The 22,463-nt window shown below is 61.5% G+C and overlaps 1 protein-coding gene across 2 annotated transcripts in view; it reads right to left on the bottom strand.

The window, feature by feature from the left end:
• NACC2 (NACC family member 2) overlaps positions 1 to 22,463 on the bottom strand; it is a 67,407-nt gene that overhangs the window by 2,828 nt on the left and 42,116 nt on the right. For both annotated transcript variants that reach the window (XM_039219632.1, XM_039219631.1), the window contains exons 2-3: positions 20,327 to 21,259; positions 1,724 to 1,888 (exon numbers count right to left, since the gene is read on the bottom strand). In XM_039219632.1, the coding sequence (XP_039075563.1) occupies positions 1,724 to 1,888; positions 20,327 to 21,197 (1,036 nt within the window). In that variant the 5' untranslated portion in view covers positions 21,198 to 21,259. The remainder of the gene's footprint in view (positions 1 to 1,723; positions 1,889 to 20,326; positions 21,260 to 22,463) is intronic.

Raw genomic sequence — 22,463 nt, 5'->3', positions numbered from 1 at the left:
GCAATACTGGGGACTCGGGTTCCCGTACGCGTGGGGGGAGGTCACCGCCAGCACAGGCAGGGGTGTGGGCAGCAAACCCACACAGTGCTATTTACCCCGAGGAAACCTGGCAAGGCCCGGGGGCCCAGGAGGGCATGGGCTGAGCCAGCAGAGGACACATCAGCAGAGGGGGGCCGGGGAGGGTGGGGGTGGCTCCGTGTAATGGGACGCTGCTTGTGGAGAAAGGAGAGCGTGCAAGCCCTGGACGGTGCCCCTGACCCCCCCGAGAGGACAGTGTGGCAAACCCCGAGGGGCCTACGCGGACTCCAGGCCTCCCGCCATCTCATTCAGGCCTCTCCCCGTGCCCCCTGTTGTCACAGATCACATGCTGAATCTTGTTGTGAAAAAGACGGGGGCGGGGGGGGGCGTGCAGCAGCTCCTTTCTCAGGGAGCAAGGTGGAAGCAAGATACAGGAGGTGCTCTGGCGTGTGGATTCCCAGCTGGGTGGCCTCAGGACTGACTCTGGTCCCTATATAAAGTCTGCTTCCCTCCACGAGCCAGGTCTCCAAGGGAGCCTGCACCCACTGTTTAAACAGACATGTGGCTGATTCTGGATGGAGTCTACCACCAGGGGCGTCGGGTCAGCGCGCCTGATAGTCCTCGGCCACTGCATGCCACGCGTCCCCAAGGGCCTCGCGTTCACCTCTGCTCAGGTCTGCAGAGGCTTAAACCCAACAGCAGAGCAGGTCACCCTGAGCCACATGGGCTAAACACCCCCTCATTGTGGGGAAATCTGTAAAGGGGGGCTGGGGCCCAGTGGGGCCTGGGAACCTGATATCCAGCTGCAGGCTGGGCCAGGGAAGGTGGCCAGCCCCTGCCTCCCCAACTCCCAATCCCGACAGATTGGCTGTTATAGTCGAGAGGCAAAGCCACCCATCTGCCCTGTTCTGAGGCCGCCGGCTGGGACAGTGGCTCCCAGCAGAGGAGACAGCTCATGCAGAGCCCTAGGGTGCTGCCCAGGGCGTGGTGGTCAGGAGCGCTCAACAGGACGTGGGGGGGACCCGGAGGCTCACAGAGGGTCCCCACCAGCCCTGGGGGCCAGAAGGGAGCGAAGGAGCCCATGGGTCCTGACCAGCCTGTTAGGGGCTCCCCGGGCAACGAGGAAATGCCTGGAAAATGGCTCCACCTCCCCAGTTACTGGGACGCCAGCACCTTTCATCTTCCCAGTGAAAAGCCTTAAAAACCCGCGCGGGGCTGTGAAGCCAGATGAATCCTCACGCTGAAAAGATAAATATTTCTGACAAAGGCACCTGGCCCTAATGGGCTTTTGGACTCTGCATTGTCATTTGCTTTTACAGAATTCCATTTCTGCCTCGGAGCCGCTCTGAAGCCTCCGGTCGGTCCCATCGGCACTGTGATGGGGCCTGGGGCGGGGGGCTTGGGCGCTGTGTTCGATCTGGTTTTATCTGCCACCTAAATTAAAACACAGTCGTGACTGCAGCCCCTGCCAAGATGTGCGACCAGCCCAGGGGATCCAATTAAAATGTTAAATTAATTCAATTGAATAACTCCTCCTAATGACACATTCTTCTAAAAGGAAATTAGAGGAAATTTAAGATGTTCCTTCTTTCTTTCTTTTTTTTTTTTTGACTGATTAGTGACGAGTGCATTGTTCAGGGCTCTGAAGGAAAAAGAGTAAACGAGGGCATCTGCACACGACAGACGGGGCGGGGGGGCACCTCACCTGCCACCAGCTCCAGCTTCTCGCCAGGGTCCCCTTCTGAGTAGAGCTTGGGGTGGCAGCGGTACCCGATCTGGCTGATGAGGCTGGCGGGCAGGGCCACCAGGTCGCGGCGGATGAGGACACACGAGCGGCTCTCCAGGGGCACAGGCTCTGGCTTCTCTTGCACTGCGGACACAGACCCGGCCCGGTTAGGGGTGCTCTCAGGCCTGGGGATGGGGACCGCCTTTCCTGCCACCCGGGCCCAGGTCAGACCCGCTCCCTGCCCCCCACATGGTGGGCTGCATCGCCCCGTCCCCGCCCAGCTTGTCCTGAGCTCTGCAGGGAGGACCAGAGTGAAGAAGTGAACGGAGGAAGGCGGGGGGACACCCACCCAGACCTGGGATCAAAGCCGCGAGGGCCCGCGAGGCTCCCGGGAGGTGCTCGCCAGACAGAGGCCTGCAGCTTAGGCAGGACTGAGGGCTAAGGGCGGCATGTGCAAGGGGCTGGACCGGGAGCAGCCGGGCTGGCGCCGAGGTCTAACCGGGCAGAGCAGCCCTCTGCCGGGTGGAGTGCAGGCCTGGAGCGCATCGGGCCCTATGCTGTGCCCCGGCCGGATCGCTCGGAACTGCTCCCGTGCACGGTGGGGGCACGCGGGCCCTCTGCCTGATGCTGCCTGGACGAGACAGTCGCACAAACACTTGCCGGCAGTGAAGCCAGGCAGTGGCTCTGCCGGACAGGGCACACGTGGCATCTGCAGCCCTCCGGGCACTCTGGGAATGGTCCTGACAAACCGCTCCCGGCGGGCAGTCAGAGACCCGAGTACACTGGGCCTGCAGCTACGAGGGGGCAGGGGCTGAGGGCCCCTCTGATGTCCCTACGCCACACAAAAGCCTAAGAGCAGCTGGACGTCAAGGCCACTGTTATCCCCATCCCCTCCCCTCCACTCTCCACTCTGAGCCTGTCCTGGATACAGACCCTCTGGCCAGTCTCTTGAGGCCAGGAGTAGGGGCTTCCCCTAGTGCTCACGGAGGCCCCGAGTCTTCTGGGCACCAACCACACAGAGGGCCGTCTAGGTGCTGGGGGGCCAAGGAGAAGCCACAGGCGGGCACCCTGCCCTCAGGGAATGGCCAGTCAGTGCCTCATCAGGTAGCCAGGCTGGGCAGGGAGAGATGTCAGATGGAGGCTCCCGAGGTGGACAGGACCCAGCCCTGCCAGGCTCTGTGCCCCCAGGCCCCTCAAGCAGGTGCCCCCAAGTCCAGCCCCGCATCCTCCCCCACTCCCCTGCAATCCCCGGCCCCTCCCAGCAGCCGCACACGCTGCACCCTCGTCACAGGGTCGGCGAAGGGCCTCTGCACAGGGCAGGGCTCCAGGGCAAAGCCCTCTGCTGCCTACATGCCACCATCAGCCCACCCTCACCCTGTGTCCCCAGCGCACAGGTCACTCTGGGTCACCTCCCAGGAGGACCACCTGCTCCCAGTCAGCTGCTGTCACTGAGGAGTCACAGCTGGTTCGAGGCAGGAGCTGCCCTGCACACCTGGCTGGAGAGCATGGGCCAGCCCGCCCGCAGCCACCACCAGCCACAGGGCAAGGTCTGCAGGCTGGAAGGGCCTTGGGCTGCTCAGAGGGTCACTCAGGGTTGGGCCCTCATGGTCAAGGATGACAGTTCTCTGTAGCAGCCTTAGAGGCCCCTGGGAGAGAGGAGATAGCTGTAGAACCTTCTAGTAGCCAGACACCTGGAGGGCAGGGCCAGGCTGGACCAGTAGTTCTGTCCCCTCGGCACTGTGACCCACCCCCGCTCAGGGGGGCGCAGGAAAATGTAGCACCTGGCCTCACTGTGGCAGGTGCTGGGCACGGGCCTGGGAAAGCCATATTGGGGCTGCGGCAAAGGGGCTTCAGGAGGGAGGGTGGCAAGGAAGGGAGGGTCCTGGGCAGCCCCTGTGGGGGCGGGGGCGGCCTCCTGGAGGCCACAGAAGAGCCCCTTGGGAGAAGGCAGATGGCTGGGCTCCAGTGCCGAGGACGAGGATGGGGCTGGGGCTGCCTCTGCCCAGTGCCCCCCCCTTTGTCCCCCCCCCCGCCACCAGATCAGGGCTCAAGGCCGGGTGGGGGTCGCTCTGGGGGCCCGGCGGCACCTCCCACCATGTGTGTGTGGGGAACGTGGGTGGGGGCTGATGAGCGGAGGGCAGCAGAGAATCTTCCAAACCTGGAATACTGGGGGCCCAGGGAGCACAGGAAAAACAACCCGGATGGTATTTTAAAACATAATTACCCGCCCCCGCCCCCCCACACAGCCTGCTGTGATTACACACGCAGACGCAGCACCAACGCTGCCGCCGTGGCATTTACATAAAGAGCGCTCACCAGCAGAAATAACGCAGTCCACAACGCAGCCTGCCGTGTTTCTCCAAACGGCACAAGTTGTTTCCGCTCCACTCGCTGCCGCTGCCCCAGCCCCGGCCCCGGCCCCGCTATAGTCCCCAGCTCCCAGCTCCCCGCCCCACCCCCTAGCCCCACTCCCGAGAGCCAGAGACCAGCAGACCCAGAACATCCAGAGCGGCCTCGGCTATTTCTGCTCCACTCCACGAGTGCCGGGTACTGCGCTGGCTAAAAATACCTGCACCCGCGTGGTGGCTCACCTGGAAAGGTGAGCCCTAGGCCTTCCCCGCCCCTGCCCGGGGCCCCAAGTCTCCTCCTCCCAGGGAGAGGCGGCGGCTTACAGCCAGGTTCTGGAAGCCTGGGAGAGCAGGCTTGGGGGCAAGACGACAGGCCCCCCGTGTGTCCCCATGGCCTTCGGGCAGGCGTCCCCCACTGCAGGGCTGGCGGGGGGGCCCCCCGGTGGGCTCGGGCAGGGACACCGCAGCCCGCAGACGGACCTGCGGACCACACTGAGGTCACTCTGGGACTGGCCACTGCGGCAGGACCGCCACCGTCACCATTGACGGCTCCATTTTCAACCAGCAATGACTCTGGTCTCCAGGACCGTGGGCTCCAAATATTTTGGGACCATGGAATTTGGAGAGAAGCACATGAAAGTGCAGAGCAATTAGCTGTTTGTCCCAAGAGGTGAGTAATTGCTCTCGCTGTAGGAGAGGTGAGTCACGGTCAAAAAGGCCTCTACGGAATGATCTGGAACAGTAGCTGATCTGGGCCAAGGGGGCAGCAGCAACCAAGGGCAGACAGTTTCCCTCAGATCACTGGACAAAGAAAACCATCACCGTGGACCCTCCACGGACTCTGGGCACCAGGAAGGGACCCAGCTGCTCCCTGACTCAGCGACACTGCATGGATCCAGCCGATGAGGATACGGCGCTATGTGAGCGCGGAAGGACAAACCCCGTCAGATTCCACGGGCTGTGGGGCCAAGAGGAGCCGGACCCACAGGGACAGACAGCGCTCGGGGCGGGGGCGGGGGCGAGGGCGGGGGCGGTGTTTAACGGGACCAAGTTCGGTCCCAGGGACGGACACAGGGACGGCTGCAGGGCACAGTGTGAGTGTCCCTGACGACCCTGGCCTGTGCCCCTGGCAACAGCAGTCACGGAAAATCCTGTGTTCCGATATTCCAGCGCCAACAGTACAAGTCTCCTGAGGGAAAGGCCTCTGTGGGGGAGGCGAGCTGTGGTCTACGCAAGCCAGGCGGAGGGCAGCGCCGGCGACGCAGGCCTGCAAGGGCCCCGGGAGGGTCTCTGACCTCCACTCCCGCACCTTCTGACCCTGCTGTGGGTCACTGACTGGGAGCCTGGAGAAAGCACCGGACCCTCTGCCCAGACAAAACACACGGAGCCCCCAGCCCACGGGATGTTGGCGCGGGGGACAGCCCAGGCAGCCCCCATCCTCAGCAGGGAGCCCCCACCAATGTGGAGGCCGCCGGCAGGTGACTGAGCCCCTCGGAGGCTGGGCGGGGAGGTGGGGGACAGGGAAGGGGATGCCCACTCCACCTAAGTATATGCCGTTCACTGAAATGGCACAGTAAGAAAATGAACCCCTAGTCCTTGATTATATCGGAAAACACAACTTAAAACCAAAGGGAAAGAGAAAGACTGGGTCACACCGTCCAATTCTGACTCAGTATAAAGCGATTCTAATGGTACGTGGTGCAAGTGAGCGGACAGGCTGCCCACCCAGGCCGGAAACAGGCGCACAGACACACTTGGCTGAGCTGTGACAAAGGTTCGCCCCCACTCACTGCGGGGAGTGACAGCTGGTGCGGAGGAAGCGGCCAGGCACGGCCAGGTCACAGCAGTGAAGCCGCCCCGATCTGAGCCGCACACCTGACACAACACTTAACGAAGATGATCAGGGACCTCGTGTCAAACACGGAACTACAAAACTTCCAGAAGAAAACCTGAGTCAACTCGGGCTCAGATAAAAGCTTAGATATGACCCCAAAAGGAACAGCCTGATTCGCTGGACCTCACCCGAGTGACAGCCCCCTCCCATGAGGTGCTAGCACACCCGGCCTGCAGACCCCGCCCCGTGGTGACTTGCGCTGAAAACCTGCAGCAGCTCTCAACGCCCAAAGGCAAGAAAACGGACAACTTGATCTTTAAAATGGGCAAACGGTCTGAACAGACACTTGGTGAGAGACACACAGGTGGCAAATTGGCACCAAAGAGGCGCCACATCATCAGCCCCTGGAACCTGCAAATAAAACCACGTGGGGACACTGCCTCACACGCACTGCGGGGCTGACCTTGTGCCCGAGCACGGCAGGGCGGCTGCTGGGTGCTGGTCACCCCCGGTGTGCGCAGGGGACACGGGCACTCCAGAGGACGGCTGGGCGGGGGGACACGCATGGGGTGTGGGACAGCACCCCCACACCTGGGTGCTCAGCCGAGGGAAACAGGGATGAAGACCATGCGCTCGGGCCCTGAGCAAGGACACGCACACCAGCTCTGCTCACAGAGGCCCCGACAGGAGACGGCCCAGTGTTCCCACGATGGGCGGGTCACTGCGGCGCATGTGAGTCCCAGACTCGCCTGTGGGGCAGAAGGGGCCGGCCCCACACGGTTATATGCTGGGGGGCTCCCTTCACAGGACAGGTTCCCAGAGACAAATCTATGGGGACAGAGAACAGATCAGGGACCCAGGGGATGGGGTGGGGGTGGGTGATGTCAGGGGCGGCACAGGGGCTGATGGAGCACCTCTGTATCCTGGACGCCTGGGGAACCCTCCCCTTGCTGCTCGGCCCCAGGAGGCCTCCCCTCACACACCCACTAGCCGGGCAGCTCTGAAAGCGCCACACCCACAAAGGGCACCTGTGTGTCTGAACACAGCTGTGTCGCTGTCCAGATACAGGGCAGGTGGTGCTTCCTAAAGGTGCACTTAGGCCTGGGGGTGGGGGGGCAGAGCATCAGCGGCTGGGGGTCACCAGTGACCGCTCTTTCACGTGCAGAAAGAGAAACGCCACCAGCGCAGCCACGTCCCCCAGCGCCTGTAAGACACACCGATTTTACGGGTCTAAGAGGCAAGGGCAGAACCCACCTCAGAACCAAGATCCCAGCACATTGGGCACAAAATAACAAGTCTGGCAGGGAAAGCCCCAGAGAAAGAAAAATACAGGTGGACGCAGAAACGTGAGGCCAGGTGTGAGGAGGGCCTGTGTGCAAACACCCTGCCTGGGGGCCCCAGAGCCAACACAGAAAAGGGATGCAGTGGGTGCCCAGGACTCCGTGCACGGAAGGGGCCCCCGCACACAGGGAGGGCATCGGGGTCCCCGCACGCGCAGGCAGACACAGGCGCAGCGGCCGGACCAGACAGGGCGCTCTGGCCCCCAGCCCTGGGTGGGCCCCTCTGGGTCCCAGCTCGTAACCTTCAGAACCTCCTCTGGGCGGCTCCCCGGCCTACTCAGCCAGTCCCTCAAATCCGCCGTGGGTGCTGCCCATCCCCGGACCCGCCGGCTCTGCACACCCCCCACCCCCGCCAGCCTGACCACACTCCCCCCTCCCCGTCAGCTCCTCGGACTCCAGACACACTCAGCCTCCCTGTCCACTGAGGACGGCCTGGACAGTTCCTGGTCCATGACGCCAGGTGACACCAGTCACCCTGAAAACTCGGTGGGGCTGTGTGCGCCCTGGGACGGTGTTGGTGTGGAATGCAGGCGCGCACTAGGTAGGCAGACAAAAGCCCGGGAGGCAAGGCCACTGGGAGACAGACGGAGGCGGAGGGACGGACGGATGACAGCTTTCCCCAGGATGACCTTTCATACTCTTCATGGTGATGAGCACACATTAGCTACACAAACGCTCTCGCTTTTAACCTGTGAGGTGCCCCAGAGACCCCGGTAAGGCAATGGGGGAGCGGCCCCCCCATCAAGAACAACTCTAAAAGCTATGTTAGAGATACGTTCCCGTACGAAGGCTGGGGGGGGCTCAGTCGGTTAAGCGTCCAACTCTTGATTTCGGCCCAGTTCATGGTCTCACAGAGCTTGAGTCTGAGCCCAAGGCACCCAGCATAAAGCCTGCTTGGGACCATCTCCCTCCCTCTCTCTGCCCCTCCCCTGCTTGCACATGCTCGGTCGCGCGCTCTCTCTCTCTCTCTCTCTCTCTCAAAATGAAAAAAAAAAAAAATTAAAAAAATTAGTCTCAGGGCTCCAGAGATGTCTCGCCTTCCCTTCCACTTCCTGCCACCACTGAGCAGCCCGTGTGCGGAACCAGACTCAGAAACCAAAGAAAGGCTAAATCAGGAATTCGGTGCCCACGTATGAGACAGCAGTTGTGGGGGCCCTTCAGCAGAGACCCAGAGCCCTGCCAGCTTCCAACGGAGTGAGGCCTCTAACAACTGACCCTCTCTGGAGTAGCGCTGGTGGGAGCTTCCAGAGGTTTCCTTCCATGTCTAGCCTTCAATGAGAAATCCACAGAATGCGGGGAAACGAGTGATAAGAAGCCAACTGACAAGACGACGTTAAATCGGACCCAAGGTGGTCTGTCCCAGACCGTGGCCACCGCCCGCGGAGCGCCGGCTCTCCACACGCAACGGGGGCTGCGCCAGAAAACCAGAATCCGCAGGATGGGTCAGACCCCAGCGCAGGAGACAGGAATTTCAACCTGGAAAATAGCGCCAAGTATCCAGACTGGAGCAGAAAAAGGAAATCCAAGAACCACAGAGAGTAAAAGTGACAGAGCACGCGGGGCAAGCACGACCGGGGTCCCCGGAGCCGGGGTGGCAGAGCTCCGTGCTGAGAGAGGGCGGGCCTTGAGCACGCCCCCGGGCGGAGGCCCTGGGGTCCCGGAGGCTGAGCCTGCGCAGGCGGCTGCTGGAATCTCTAGCCCTGAAGGCAGCAGCCCCCATGCTCGTGATCAAAGGGAAATTAACAGAATCGACCAGCTGGGAAAACATAGAAACAGGAGATTGGCGGGGACGGAGGGGAAATGGCCAGTAAGGGGGGGGATGACGCCCCAAGACGGCACTGGACTGCACGCGGCAGGACACAGTCTAAGGCCGGATAAGAAGCCAAACCTGAGACACAACGTGAAACAAAAAGACAGAAAGGTTGGAAGCCACGTGCAGATGACACAGTGCGTCCCCGCCGACGGGCGGCCGGGCTGACCTGACGCGCGCCGACACTCCCGGCGCCGAAGGGGACGGACGGATCACCGTGAGACGCCGATCTGACGGGAACATGAGGACAAGTGTGCGGGATGTGACATAATTACCGATGCGGTTCATTAGCGTGATTTTTTTCCTTCAGTGTGTGTGGGACATATTCTGGGGCAGAAAGTAATTCTCAACGAATTCCAGGGCACTGAGGTGGTCTGAAATTTGCAGGGCATTTTGTTTAGAAATTTCAACAAAAATATGACCGGAAGCTGAGTGACGTACTGCTGCACAAGCCAAGGGTCAAGGAAAAAAAACACAACTCAGTAATATGATTAGAAAACCGTTTTAGTGAGTGACAGTGAGAATGCGTGAGAGGAGACGAAGCCGCCGGCCCAGGAAGCACGCAGCCCCAAGCGCACTTATTGTATAAGACTGAGAAGTCCATCATCTGAAGACCTGTCCTTTTTTTCTTTTTTAAATTTTTATTAGTGTTTTTAGAGTGGGGGAAGGGCAGAGAATGAAGGGGGCAGAGGATCCGAAGCAAGATCAGTGCTGAGAGCAGAAAGCCTGACGCGGGGCTTGAACTCATGAACCGTGAGATCATGACCTGGGCCAAGAGTTGGACGCTTAACCAACTGAGCCACGCAGGCGCCCCTGAAATCTTTCTTTTTTTTAAAGAAAGGGGCGCCTGGGTGGCTCGGTCGGTTAAATGTCCAACTTTGGCTCAGGCCACGATCTCACAGTTCATGGGTTTGAGCCCCCCGTCAGGCTCTGTGCTGAACGCTTGCTTGAGGCCTGGAGGCTGTCTTCATATTCTGGGTCTCCTTCTCTCTCTGCCCCTCCCCTGCTTGTGCTCTGTCTCATAAAAATAAATAAATGTGATAAAATTTTTTTATAAAGAGCTCTTTAACGATATAAACGGCATCCTTAGGTGGTGGGTTGCATGAAACACACGAGGGTACGGACCTGCGCACGGCACCACGCGCTGCCCCTGCTCCAGACGTCAGGGGGACCTTAACAGGGTGTCAGGGATGAGTTCACGCCAATAAATCAGGAAACCGGATGCAGCCGACAACTGGCCAGAGAAGCAGAATCGCGCTTCAAGACGGACCAAGTCTCCCAGGCCACTAAGAAAACATAAAAGTAAAAAATGCGGGAAGGAATTCTTGGTTCGTTTCAGAAGGTGGGTAACCCTGGCAGAGGCGTGAGGTGCTGCCTGACGGGACATCAGACGGCGCTCTCCGCACCGACACGCGGCCGCCCCTGAGACAGGTGTGCGCCCCGCCTCCTCCGCTGCGGGCGTCGGGGGTCTGCCCGGAGCCCACGCTACGTGTGCTGCGTGTGCTGGCAGCTTTCCTGGCGCTGAGGCTGGAGCTCAGAATGACCGTGCGGGCTGCGTGGCCAGGCAGGTGGCTCCCGTCCACACTGCCTGAGGCCCCTTCCAGGGGACGGACACTGAGGAGGGCTTCACACCTCACACCAGTCACCAAAACAGGGCAAAAAAGAAAAAAAAAGGAGGTGGCTGAATGCAGAAATTCAATCATAACTAGGCTGAACTTATTCCAGAAACGCAAGTTTTTGTTTTTTTTTTTTTAACATTCAAAAAAGCAATCACTGTAACTCAGAAAAGTAACGGATAGGAGAGGAAAGCTGTATGCCCATTTCCATATTTAAAGACGCGGCTTTTGTGAAAATTCAACACTTAACTTATGGAAATTAAAAAACCCCCTCTGAACCTAGGAAAAGAATGTCCTTAACCTCATAAAGCACATCACAAAAGCCTAGAGCAAATAACCTACTTCAAGACGGAATATTGAAAATGTGTCCTGAGCTTGGAGAGGAGATGGGGGGGGGGGGGCAGACGCTCCGGCCGGTGCGGTGGGGCAAGAAGGAAGTAAAACGGTCATGAACAGAAATAAAACCACCACTGCCATCAGGTGACAGGACCGTCATGGAGGAGATCGGAGAATCTGTCGGTAAACTGTCGGAAAAACAAGTGAGTGGCGGCCAGATTTTTAATACTTTTTAAATTTTTATTATTTGTTACTTATTTATTTAATTTCTGAAAGAGAGAGACAGCGTGAGCATGGGAGGGTCAGAGAGAAAGAGGGAGACAGAATCGGAAGCAGGCTCCAGGCTCCGAGCTGTCAACACAGAGCCTGACACGGGACTCGAACCCACGAACCACAAGATCATGACCTGAGCGGGGCGCCTGGGTGGCTTAGTCGGTTAAGCGTCCGACTTTCGCTCAGGTCATGATCTCGCGGTTCGTGGGTTTGAGCCCCGCGTCGGGCTCTGTGCTGACTGCCAGCTCAGAGCCTGGAGCCTGTTTCAGTCTGTGACTCCCTCTCTCTGACCCTCCCCTGCTCACGCTGTCTCTCTCTCTCTCTCTCCTAGAAACAAATAAAACATTAAAAAAAAAAATTAAAAAGATCATGACTTGAGCTGAAGTCGGACGTTTAACTGACTGAGCCCTCCAGGTGCCCCCAGATTTATTTTCAAATAATAAATCCAATTTGTTCCTGTATACAAGAAACAATGGGGGAAAAAAGAAATACTATGAAGATTCAAACAAAAAATGAAATTCTAGGAATTAATCTAACAACAGACGTGCAGAGAATTATAAAACAATCCCAAGAAAAAAACCAAAAAAGATGTAAATTAAAGGAAGGAAACACCCAATGTGGTAGGGATCTCAGTGCAAGCCTGATCTGCAGAGTCAACCAAATCCCAACCAAATCCCGGCAGGTACTTTTGTGTGGCGTTTGACAAATATAAAAATGCAGAAAAAAGGCAGGGCAGCCGTACGGGCCGGGCCCAGAGGCAGACCTTACACAGGGGCCGGGCGGTGGGCACTGCCACGGGGGCCAGCAGAGAGGGAGGGGGAGGGGCAGGGCTGGGATGGCGCTCACAAGGCGACCCTTGAGTGTCTGACTCTTGATTTTGTCTGAGGTCATGATCCCAGGGTTGTGGGATCGAGCCCCGAGTCCAGCTCTGTGCTCACAGTGCAGAGCGTGCTTGGGATTTCCTCTCTCTCTCTCTCTTTCCGTCTTCCTTCTGCCCCCATCCCTTTTCGTTCTCACTCTCCCGCTCTCTCAAAATAAATACATAAACTTTAAAAAAACAAAAAAAAAACAGGAACCCAATGAGGAGAGAAACAGGAAGTCAAAATAAGAACCAAACAGCACTGCAGAAAAGATCAGCAGGCATCAGAAACAGCAAGAGAAACAATTCAAGCAACAAACGGAGCCTCGGCAACCCAGGGGCAAAAGCGCGTGTGATTGGGGTTCCGGACGTAGGGCCACAAGGGCACCTGAAGAAACCACGGTATAAACGCACGTGCCCGAAAGGCCCCACGGACAGCAGCAGAGGGAACGCAGAGGACACCACACAGGGGCACGGTGACATCAAGCGGAGGGCAGTCGGGGACAAAGGCAGCAAGCAGAGACACGGCACGCCCAGGGGACACACAAGGGCGACAGCTCCCCCCAAGAAAACAAAAGGCAGAACGCGAGCGCCCACCCAGAATCCCAGCACACGCACGCTCGCGGCCACGGGGACCCGGCCTGTGACAACGGACTGACTTCACTGCACGTAAGCCACACGTCACTACCGCAAACTAACAGACGCTATAAAGACGTTTTCACGAGTTCTCAGAATTCACTGCTGCTCCGTCACTAGGACCCTGGGAAGCTCAAGTCTCCCAGAACGAATATGTGCAGTAACTGTCGAAGGTTTTTTTTCTCGTATTTTACGTTTTAAATTGTAAATATTTGAATATTTACAAGTATTTCTTTGGAAGAAGAAATATTCCTTCTTTGAAGGAAAACTGGACGTCACGTGAAAGAGACAACAGAAGCCTGACCCGTGCCTCGCGCCTCACGCGAAACTTAACCCAGAACGGGCCACGCGCCAAATGTGAGAGCCAACGCCGTGACACACCGAGAAGAAACTCTAGGGGGGAGTCTGTGTGCTGCTGTCAGGCGAAGAAAAGACCTCTGACCCTCCAACAGGTGACGTTAGTGGCACCGACCGCCGTCCCAGCCTTGAAAATCCACACTTCACTAGCGCACTGTTGGCCCGAAGCCTCACGGGTCACACACAGTCGACTGACACACGGCCGGACGTTCCGTGTTCCTGCCCCAAGGTGAGCTGGAGGGAAGAAAACATTACCGAAAAGTCCTAAGGACGGGAAAACACACTTGCGGCACCGCAATGCAGAAAATCCACGTTTAAGTGGATCCGAGCAGTTCAAACCCGCATCGTTCAGGGTCAGCGTAACTAATCACTTAATTTCATCTATACCCAAAAGACTCCGTCCAGGGAAAGGACAGACTGCAGTGTGTGTGTGTGTGGGGGGGGGGGTCCTCCAGTCACCCGCGCGGCAGGGGCCTCCCCTGCAGTCTGTAAAGAAGACGCAATTCTGACAGCACTCCACCCCCTCGCTCTTCAGACAGCCTGTAAGAAGGGCACAGACTCGCGGGGCGGCGGCCCCGGGCACGCGGGGGGCACACGAAGGCTGCCCAACGTCCTCAGCTGTCAGGGAAGGAGCGTCACGCCCGACAGCAAGGGCTTTAAACACCAGACAAGACCACGCGCTGGCGAGAACGGGGAGCGGCGGGCAGTCCACCCACAGAGGGCGGAGCGCCGGGCAAGGGCAGGGGAGCCGAGGGGAGGCGGCCGCTGGCGGAGGCGGGGGCGGGGCTGCCGCACCGGTGTGAGCGGGGAGCCGCGCGCCTACGCGGGCAGGTTGCTCAGGACTTCAGCTTTAAAGCGGACTGAAAACGGGGGCGCCTGGGAGGCTCGGTGGGTTAGGTGTCTGACGGCTCAGGTCATGGTCTCGCAGTCCGGGAGTTCGAGCCCCGCGTCGGGCTCTGTGGGCTTCTCTCTCTCCCGCTCTCCGCACCTCCCCCACTCGTGTTCTGTCCCCCCCCCAAAATAAATAAATGTTACAGAAGTAAATAAGTAAATAAATACAATGGACCGAAAACGGAGACAAGCCGGCGGGCTGCTCCGGGGAAGGCTGACGTGTGGGAAGGCCGGTCGCCTGTGAGGAAGGGAAGCCATGACCACGACCGCCCACGGGCCTAGGGGACGCGGTGAAGACGCAGGGGCCGGAACACTAGGAAAAACCCAACCCAGGAGCCGGCAGAGAGGAACGAGAAACGGCCAACGGAACGGACAGAATGGCAGACGTGAACCCGCTCCCTGGAGACTCCTACCCAGCGTCAAGAGACTCAAGTCGGACTGGATGAACGTGCAATGTCAACCCCACGCTGTGTGGACGCAGCGCACTCGAAGACACAGGAGTGGAGGGGCGGTGGCGGTAAAAAAAAAAAAAACAAGCACAGGAAGAAACCCCACCGCGCAAGCGCCAGACACGGAAAGACCCTCCTCCCCCCGCCGCTCGCGCGCCCCAGACACGGGAAGACGCACAAGTGCATGCGTACCAGACACGGGAAGACGCCAGCGCATGCGCACTAGACACGGGAAGTCCCCCCCCCCCCCACGGGAAGACACACCGGCGCATGCGCACCAGACAAGGGACGACAGCAGCGCACGTACACCAGACACAGGAAGAAACCCCGCCGTGCGCACCGGACACCGGAAGACACACCAGCGCACGCGCACCAGAACTGGAGCCGGCGTGGCCGCAGGGACCGTGTCGGAGCAGCCTTACAAGTGCACGAGCTCCAGGAGACACACAAACCGCCACGGCTGGAGCACGAGGAAGGGGAAATCGGTTCGTTCTGTACCTAAAGGAACAGAATTTATCATTAAAAAAACTCCCACAATTAACAACAAGAAAAACCTGTAGAGTCAAGAGTCTTCGTAGGTGAATGAATTCTATCAAATGCACAAGAAAGAAATTACTTCAAATTTACACACACTCTCAGAAACTAAGGAAGGGAAGAGAAGGTTCGCGTTCTCCTGATCCCCGAGACCATCCTAGAATACGCGTGACTGCCCGTCACGGACACAGGTGCACAAGCCCGTAAGAAAACATGAGCAAACTGGCGCGCCCCCCCCCCGCCCATAAACGCCGCACCACGTGGGCTCCATCTCCGTGGCTCACGTTAGCGGATTAACCGATGCAGCACCACACACGCCTCAAATCCAGGCGAAACCCCGTGTCACCACTCAGGACAGAAATAACTCTCAGGAGACCAGCGACTGTGGCAGCGCAGACACGCACCTCTCCCGTGACGCAGCAGCCCCACCTGCGGACGGGCATTCACGGCAGCCAGGTGGTAACACCCCCCGCCCCCCAAGCGCTGGCCACAGGTGGCCGTGTCCACGGCCTGGGACCAAGACAACCAACACTTGGCACCACTTGGATGGACCACGAAGTACGGCAGTGGGAAAAAGAAAGGACTCCATTCTGAATGATGCCACTTAAAGAGGTTCTACAAAAGGCAAATCGTTAGGGACAGGAAGCCAGTGCGGAGGCTGCCGGGGGGCCAGGGCTGGGACGGGAGGACCCAGAGACATTTGAGGGGAGGCAGACTGATCTGATAATTGATCATGACCCTGGTACTCGATTGATTACAACCCCAAGTCACCGCCTGTACACTTGGAATCGGTACATTTTACTGTGTACAAACACTAGAAACGATCACCCAACAAGGGAGGGCAAGGTGGGCCTGACCCGGGAGCACAGAGGAGTCTCCCCGAATTGTGCGGATAGACGCAGACGGGCGTACACAGTGCACAACTGTGTCCACCTGATGTTCTGGGACAGGCAAACGCACCCTGAGTGACAGAGCGGGCCCAGGGCTGCCTGGGGCGGGCGGGCGACGGTAGTGTCCTCCGCCTGAGCATGCTCTGGTGCACAGCTCAAAGCAGGTGCATCTCACACCCTTTCAGGGAGGCACTGACATCATACTCAGCCACAAAGGCGTAAGAAGGAATCTAAGGGTCTCCTGGGGTTTGAGGGTCACATGTGACACTGCAGAGGGCCCAGTCCTACACCTGACACAGGAGAAGCTGAGGACCGGGGAGCCAGGGAGGCCGGTCCCCAAGCCTCAGAACAGCCTGGCGCCAGCTCCCCGGGTGGGTGTGGGACAGGCACACAGGGGCCTGCACCTCCCTCACCTGCCCTGAGTGCTGCCTTCAAAGGGAGGGAACCCCCACCCCCACCCCTGCATGGCCCCCACCCTCACCGGGCCAGGGACAAAAAGCACCCAGGGCTCCCAGGGCCCTCCTGGCGGTTGGGCAGGGCTCCAACAGTGTGGACAGCCTGGGCCCAGGTCGGGAGGCAGTGAGGGGTGGTTAGGATGGGGATTCACAGGACAAACCTAGTCTTCCCCCTTCCCCGCGGGACCCCCAAGCGGCAGCTGGGCTGCGGGCGGGAGCAGCCCCCCAGCAGGGCGGGGGTCTGCACGTCTGCTGCGAGGCTAGAAGCGAGGGGCTGTCCCGGTCAGGGCGGTGGGGGCGGGGGTAGGTGCTGGTGCCTGGGTGGACCGACCTCCCATACAGACCGGGGCCTGGTCCGGGGCAGGGCGCACACACTCTCCATCCTTCTAGAGCTCACGGGAGCCATCTGCAGCGTCTGCTCGAGGCGGGCAGAGTCGGGAACAGATGTGCTGCCGCGTGCCGGGACCTGATCCCAAGCACCGCCAGCGTCTGTCCCGTGTCCGGGTGCTGGGATGGTGGGCAGACCCAGAGGAGAAGAGAGGGCAAGCCCAGGCAGGGCCACCAGCCCACAGCCACCTGCCCATCCCCGCACGGCGCCCCGCGGGGCCCCTAACATGGAAGGGCCTGGCTAGTGTGTAAGTGCTGAGAAGCCCCTTTGTCTCACCCACAGGGAGCAGCGTCTGCCAGCAACGATCAAACATCTGGCCGCACAGAGGAGGGGCTGGGCCCGCGGCGGAAGGCACCACGGGAGCCCTGGTCCTGGGGCTGTGGCCCCGAAGGTGGCCCCTCCCGGCCACCCACACTCCCCCCGCAGAGACTGCAGTGATGGGAGAGGGACCCCCCCCACCTCCCTGGGCAGCGCACACCCCCCACCTCCGAGCCTCCCTCCCCTGGACCAGGGGGCAGCCCGTCCTGCCTCCCGGGGACCCCAGCCAAGCTTAAATACTTGTTCAAGGTCCTGCTTGCTGCCTGTCTGTCTCCCCATGGGTACAGACGTCCCCAAGGAGTGTGGCCAAGTAGACACCACGGGAGTAGACGCCTTAATACACTGGGGTGCCCCCGGTGCCCTGCTCACCTTGAAACCAGCACCCACCCCCCAACCCCACCACCCTGACGGGGGCAGCCCCTCGCTCCCAGCACGGCGGCAGACATGCAGACCTCCCCCCTCCAGAGCTGGAGCAAGGGGCTTCCTGAGTTCCAGAGGAGACCCTCCCCTAGCCAGTGGGCGGGCCCTAGCTGGCCCTGACATGTGGGGAGGGAGCCTCACTGCAAGGCGGGTCCCACCCCCATCAGGACCCGCCTGGTGCGTCACTCAGTCCTAAGAGCAACAAATCGGAAACAACCGTGGTGTCCACAGGGACTAGGAAGTCAGCTGCGGTGTGTCCGCCCCACGGACGAGAACGCAGGACTTGGAAGGCAGGCAGGAGATGCGTGCGACAGAGGCCCGCGGAAGCACAGCGGGGCTGCTGGGGGACGGTCAGAGTCCGCGCTCTCCCTCCGCCATACTGAATTCCTGGACGTTCCAAACAGGAGCTGATGGGTCTTCTCAAGGTGGAGGATGGACATGGGGTCACCCACGTAGCGTCCCACACTTCCCTATACAGAGGCTGCCAGTCAAAAGACCCTGGGGGTCACTCAGGCCAACCTCTACCTTGACAGGTGGGGAAACTGAGGCCAGGAAGAAGAAGGGGCTCCCAAGTGCCCTCATGGGGCAAGCATGCACTTTGGAACATCCCCATCCACCAGCTCCTAGACCGCCCTGCCCCACCCCTGTCCGGGCCCCAGACTGGGGGCAGCAGGCTGCTGGGCTGCCCGAGGGGCTGCAAGGATGTCCCCCAACCAGGCCAAGCCAGTGCGAAGAGGAAGCCCGGGGCACGGGCAGCCCACACCCGAGGGGCAGCCGGCCTTGGGGGACAGGGCCCTCGTCTCTGCCTGCTTGCCCCCACTGCCCCCTCCCCCACAACCGTCTTCCCAGCTCACCCGCGCCCGGTGATGCCTGCGACGTCACTGCCAATAACCTAGATTTTAACCAAGAAGTCACACCCCCCCCTCCCTGCCCCACTTATGGTCTCACTGAGGAGAAAACCCAGACTGTAGTGCCCTGGGCCAACGGGAGGCAGGGCTGCTCCCACGCCCTGCCCGCCCCTCCCCACCGTCCCTCCCCGTTTCCCCACGTCCCACCACTGCATCCTGCTGCCAGCACCCCCCAGGGAGCTGGGGCAAGGGGCTCCGATGGCTGCGAGATGCCCTCCTGTCACCCAAGGCACGGGTGATGCCTGTGGGCACACACTGCCCCGGGTCAGGCCTGTGCCCCTGGCCGGAAGGCAGCTCAGACAGGCTCCAGCACCGTACGCGCCCGGAGACGCCAATGCCTTGTCCTGTTTCTTCCTACCCAGACCTGCCCAGGCCAAGGCCAGTGGCCACGTTGGATGGAGACGTTTGGAGGCTGGGCCATCTCCTGCTCCGTGGCGCAGCCCTGCGGGCCTCTAGAGCACAGTCCCCGCCCCGGGGCCCTTGGCAGATTCCAGCTCCCTGCGGCTGGGTCTGGGGCTCCACACGGCCCTCCCATGGCCCCCTGTGTGGCTGTCGGCAGTGGGCAGAGGGCACGCCACGCCGGGCAGGTTCCCAGAGGGACCCCCTAAGGCCCGAGCCCAGCGGCCCTCGGAAGGCCCGAGCCGAGCTTGCAGGTTTCCAGATCAAGTCGGTCTTCACGCTAGTGTCCTGTGGGATTCATGCAAACGTAACAACATGCGTTTCAATAAAGCAATGACTTCTAGGGAACAACCATCCACCCACAGCCCCTGCAGGGGGCAGGCGGGCGCCCACAGCGGCGCCTCTCTGCTCCCCACAGCGCTGAGAGGGAGCCGGCTTGGCCAGACTGTCCAGTCCTCCGCTGCTCCGGGGGAGCGGCCGTGGCAAGGGCCCCAGCTGGCCGGGGCCCCCCCCGCCCCCATCCCAGCAGTGATCAACAAGTCCCTGCCTAGAGGTGGAGGGGGGAGTATGGAGGGGGGAGAGCATCTGCCCCGTCAGGGACCGGGATATGGGGACATAGGGGAGGAAAGAGTCACCACGTACTCCCGCGGGGCCCCAGTTCTGGGTTGTCACTTCCCGCTGGTACCATGGGCCCTGCATGCAAATGAGCAGGCAGCGAGCCCAGGCACACGGCCAGGTTTCGGGGAACATGGAAGGCAGGTGGACACCCAACCCAGAGCCCCAACTACCAGACCCTCAGCCCAGCAAACCCCGGTCCCCAGGGGTGCGATACGGTCTGGAACAGCATGCTGGGTTAGGGCTCCTCAGGCGTGTGGGTCCCCAGTGGGGGAGAACCCCCCAAGTAACTTGGGGGGCACAGCTCACTCAGTTCAACAAGCACTTTCTGGCCTGTCCCGTGCTGCTGGCCCCAGAGAGGTGGTGGCAAATGAGATGCATTACAGGGGGAGTCTCCGGCCTCACTGAGCGTCACAGGGCAGGTGAGACCACACAGGTGGGCCTGGGGTCAAAGGTAAAGCAGATGAGCCTGCTGGGGCCTCCGACCGCGCCTGGCACTTTGCAGACAGGGCCGCTCAGTCCTTGAGCCGGCGGCTTGCACAGCACCCTGTGAGCCCTGGACCAGGTCCCTGGTCCGCTGAGGCCGTCAGTCTCTGCGCCTGACCCGTGGAAGCCCGAGCCCCATCCCACGTGCTGGACAGCAACTTCCCGCGGGCGGTCCCTCAGCTTTCGTGTGTGGCACCGGCTGTCAAGTCCGTGGCTAAGGCCACGAGAGGCTGAGCTAGGCCGTGCCCCCCAGCCCATCCGGCCCGGGTCGGGCACCGCCCCCTTCGCGCGGCAGCCTCCCTGGGCAGTCACAGCCAGGCAGCGAGGGCCCCGGGGCGGGGGCAGGCTTGCCCCTGTACCCTCACGGGGCCTGGCGGACCCCAGCACCCGCGGGCGGGCGGCAGCGGCCGGGCCGGTTACCTGCGTAGCTGCCGGCGGCCTTGGCGTACGCGTGGCCGTACTGCTCCTCGGCCGCCGTGTCATACGCCTCGTCGTCCTCCTCGTCCTCCTCGTTGTGGTAGGAGGTGGGGCTGTCGGTGGCGGGCAGGCTGCTGGCGCCCGGACTGGTCCGCTCCCCCTGGGAGTAGGGCACCTGCTGGATGCTGGGGAGGAGGGTGGCCAGGCTGGGCACCCCGTAGTAGGAGACCCGGGGCAGCTTGAGAGGGGCCGTGCCCGCCGCGGCGGCGGCGCCATCCCGGGGCCCCGTCTCCAGCGGGCGCTTGGGGGCCAGGCCCGGGCCGGTGGCCGGCGGCAGCTCCATGGCTTCGTGCTTCACGCGGGTCAGCAGCGGGATGGGCACGGAGGGGGACACGACGTAGGGGGGGGCTGCGGGGGCGGCCGGCTGCAGCTGGTTGCAGGGGCTCTGGGGCTCGGAGCTGGCGTCCTCGATCATGGCGGTCTGCGAGTCGCAGTGGGGCGAGCTCACCTTGAACATGAGGTCTGTGCCGCGCTCCACGATGTGCTGGATCTGCAGGAAGCCGGCCGTGTACATGACCACGAGCTGCTCGCTGGCCGCCATGGTCAGCCTGCCCGTGTAGCAGAAGGACAGAATCTGCTGGAAGCAGGCGGGTGGCACGGTGCCCGGCAGCTCGAAGGCGCTCTTGCTGTTGCCGCTGAACAGGTCGCGGAAGTACAGGCTACTGGCGGCCAGGACGGCGCGGTGGGCCTTGAAAGCCTGGCCCTTGACCACGATGGACACATCACAGTAGAGGCCCAGCAGCCGCTGCTCGTTGAGGCAGCCGAGCACCGTGCTCCCGAAGTTGGGGATCTCAATGTGCAGCAGCTGAGACATGGCGGGCAGGCGATGGAGGGCTCGCCTCACACTCAGCGCGGGAGCGCCCGAGCGGGGCACATCTGCGGGAGAGAGGGCGTGGGGACACGGGCTCAGGCTCCCTGGACGGCCAGGGCCCACCCGCCGAGGGTAGGGAAACACACTCGCTGGAGCACACCCATGGCCCCCCCCACCACGGTCCCTCCCCGGCCCCCCCAGCAGAGTGAAGCGGGGAGGTCCTGGGGGCCGAGCTCCTCGCAGCAGGACCCTGGCTGGGCCTACAGCAGCCCTGCGTGGGACTCAGAGCCCGGGGACGCCCCCCGCCCCGCACCTTGCGTGGCTCCCAGAGCCCACCCCCAGGATCGCCCGAGACCTCAGCCCCCTGACGCCCCGTCTCAGCAGAAGCCAGGAATGCAAACGGAGGCCTGCACTCCAGGATGGGGTGGATGGAGGACAGAGCACAGAGCAGGGCACGGCCACCCGCGGCAGCCAGGAGGGGTGAGGGCGGCGGGCTGCGTCTGCAAACTCTTCTCCCCAAGAAAAAGTTAGCAGCAAAGGAGTCCCTCACAGCCCTGCCCCTCGGAGGGGTCGGAACCCAGAGCAGGGGTCTTGCAGGGGTCTTTCGGAGGCTTCTGCGTTCTGGTTTGTTTTTCCTCTTTTCCCTCAGAGCAGCCACACACAGGGCCCACCAGAGGGGAGTCCCACCCCGCTGGCTGAGACGCTGGCCCTCGCCCCCCCGCGGAGGCGGGCAGGGGGTGGGGGCGCCCAGGGGAGTGAGCTGAAGCCAGAAGTCGGTGGCCGGCTCCCCAGGCGCCAGCGCAGTCCCTCCCGGCTGGCCCTGGCCCAGCGGTCGGGAGCCTGTCGCAACCCCACCTGCCCGCCCTCCTGGTCCCCCAGCTCCCCGTGCTGGCCAATCCCTGCTGGCTCAGTCCCAGCCCAGGTGACTAAAGGGGTCAGGCGGAGTGGGGGGGGCCCCCCGCAAGGGCTCGGGCACCCCGGGGGCTGGGGACAGGGCTCCGGGCGAGGTAGGTCTGACGCCTGACTCAGAGAAGCCGGGGACGGACGGGTGGAGAAGGCGCCGGCCCAACTCTGCACGGCAGCACCCGCACAAAGGGCCGCTCTGTCCCGAGGGAGGAAAGTGCAGGCGGCCGCAGAGGCGCCGGGCGGCGGAGGAGGGAGGGCGGAGGGAGGGCGGAGCGCCCGGACCCCGGCGACAGGAGTTGGGCAGATGGGTGGCCGCTGGGGGAGGGCCCGCAGTGCCCCCGCTGCGGAGAAGTTGCCGGTCGG

This window comes from Hyaena hyaena, unplaced genomic scaffold (assembly GCF_003009895.1).
Source record: "Hyaena hyaena isolate Hyena2069 unplaced genomic scaffold, ASM300989v1 scaffold_823, whole genome shotgun sequence".
Lineage (NCBI taxonomy): Eukaryota > Metazoa > Chordata > Mammalia > Carnivora > Hyaenidae > Hyaena > Hyaena hyaena.
This window is presented reverse-complemented; position numbering and strand designations above follow the sequence as displayed.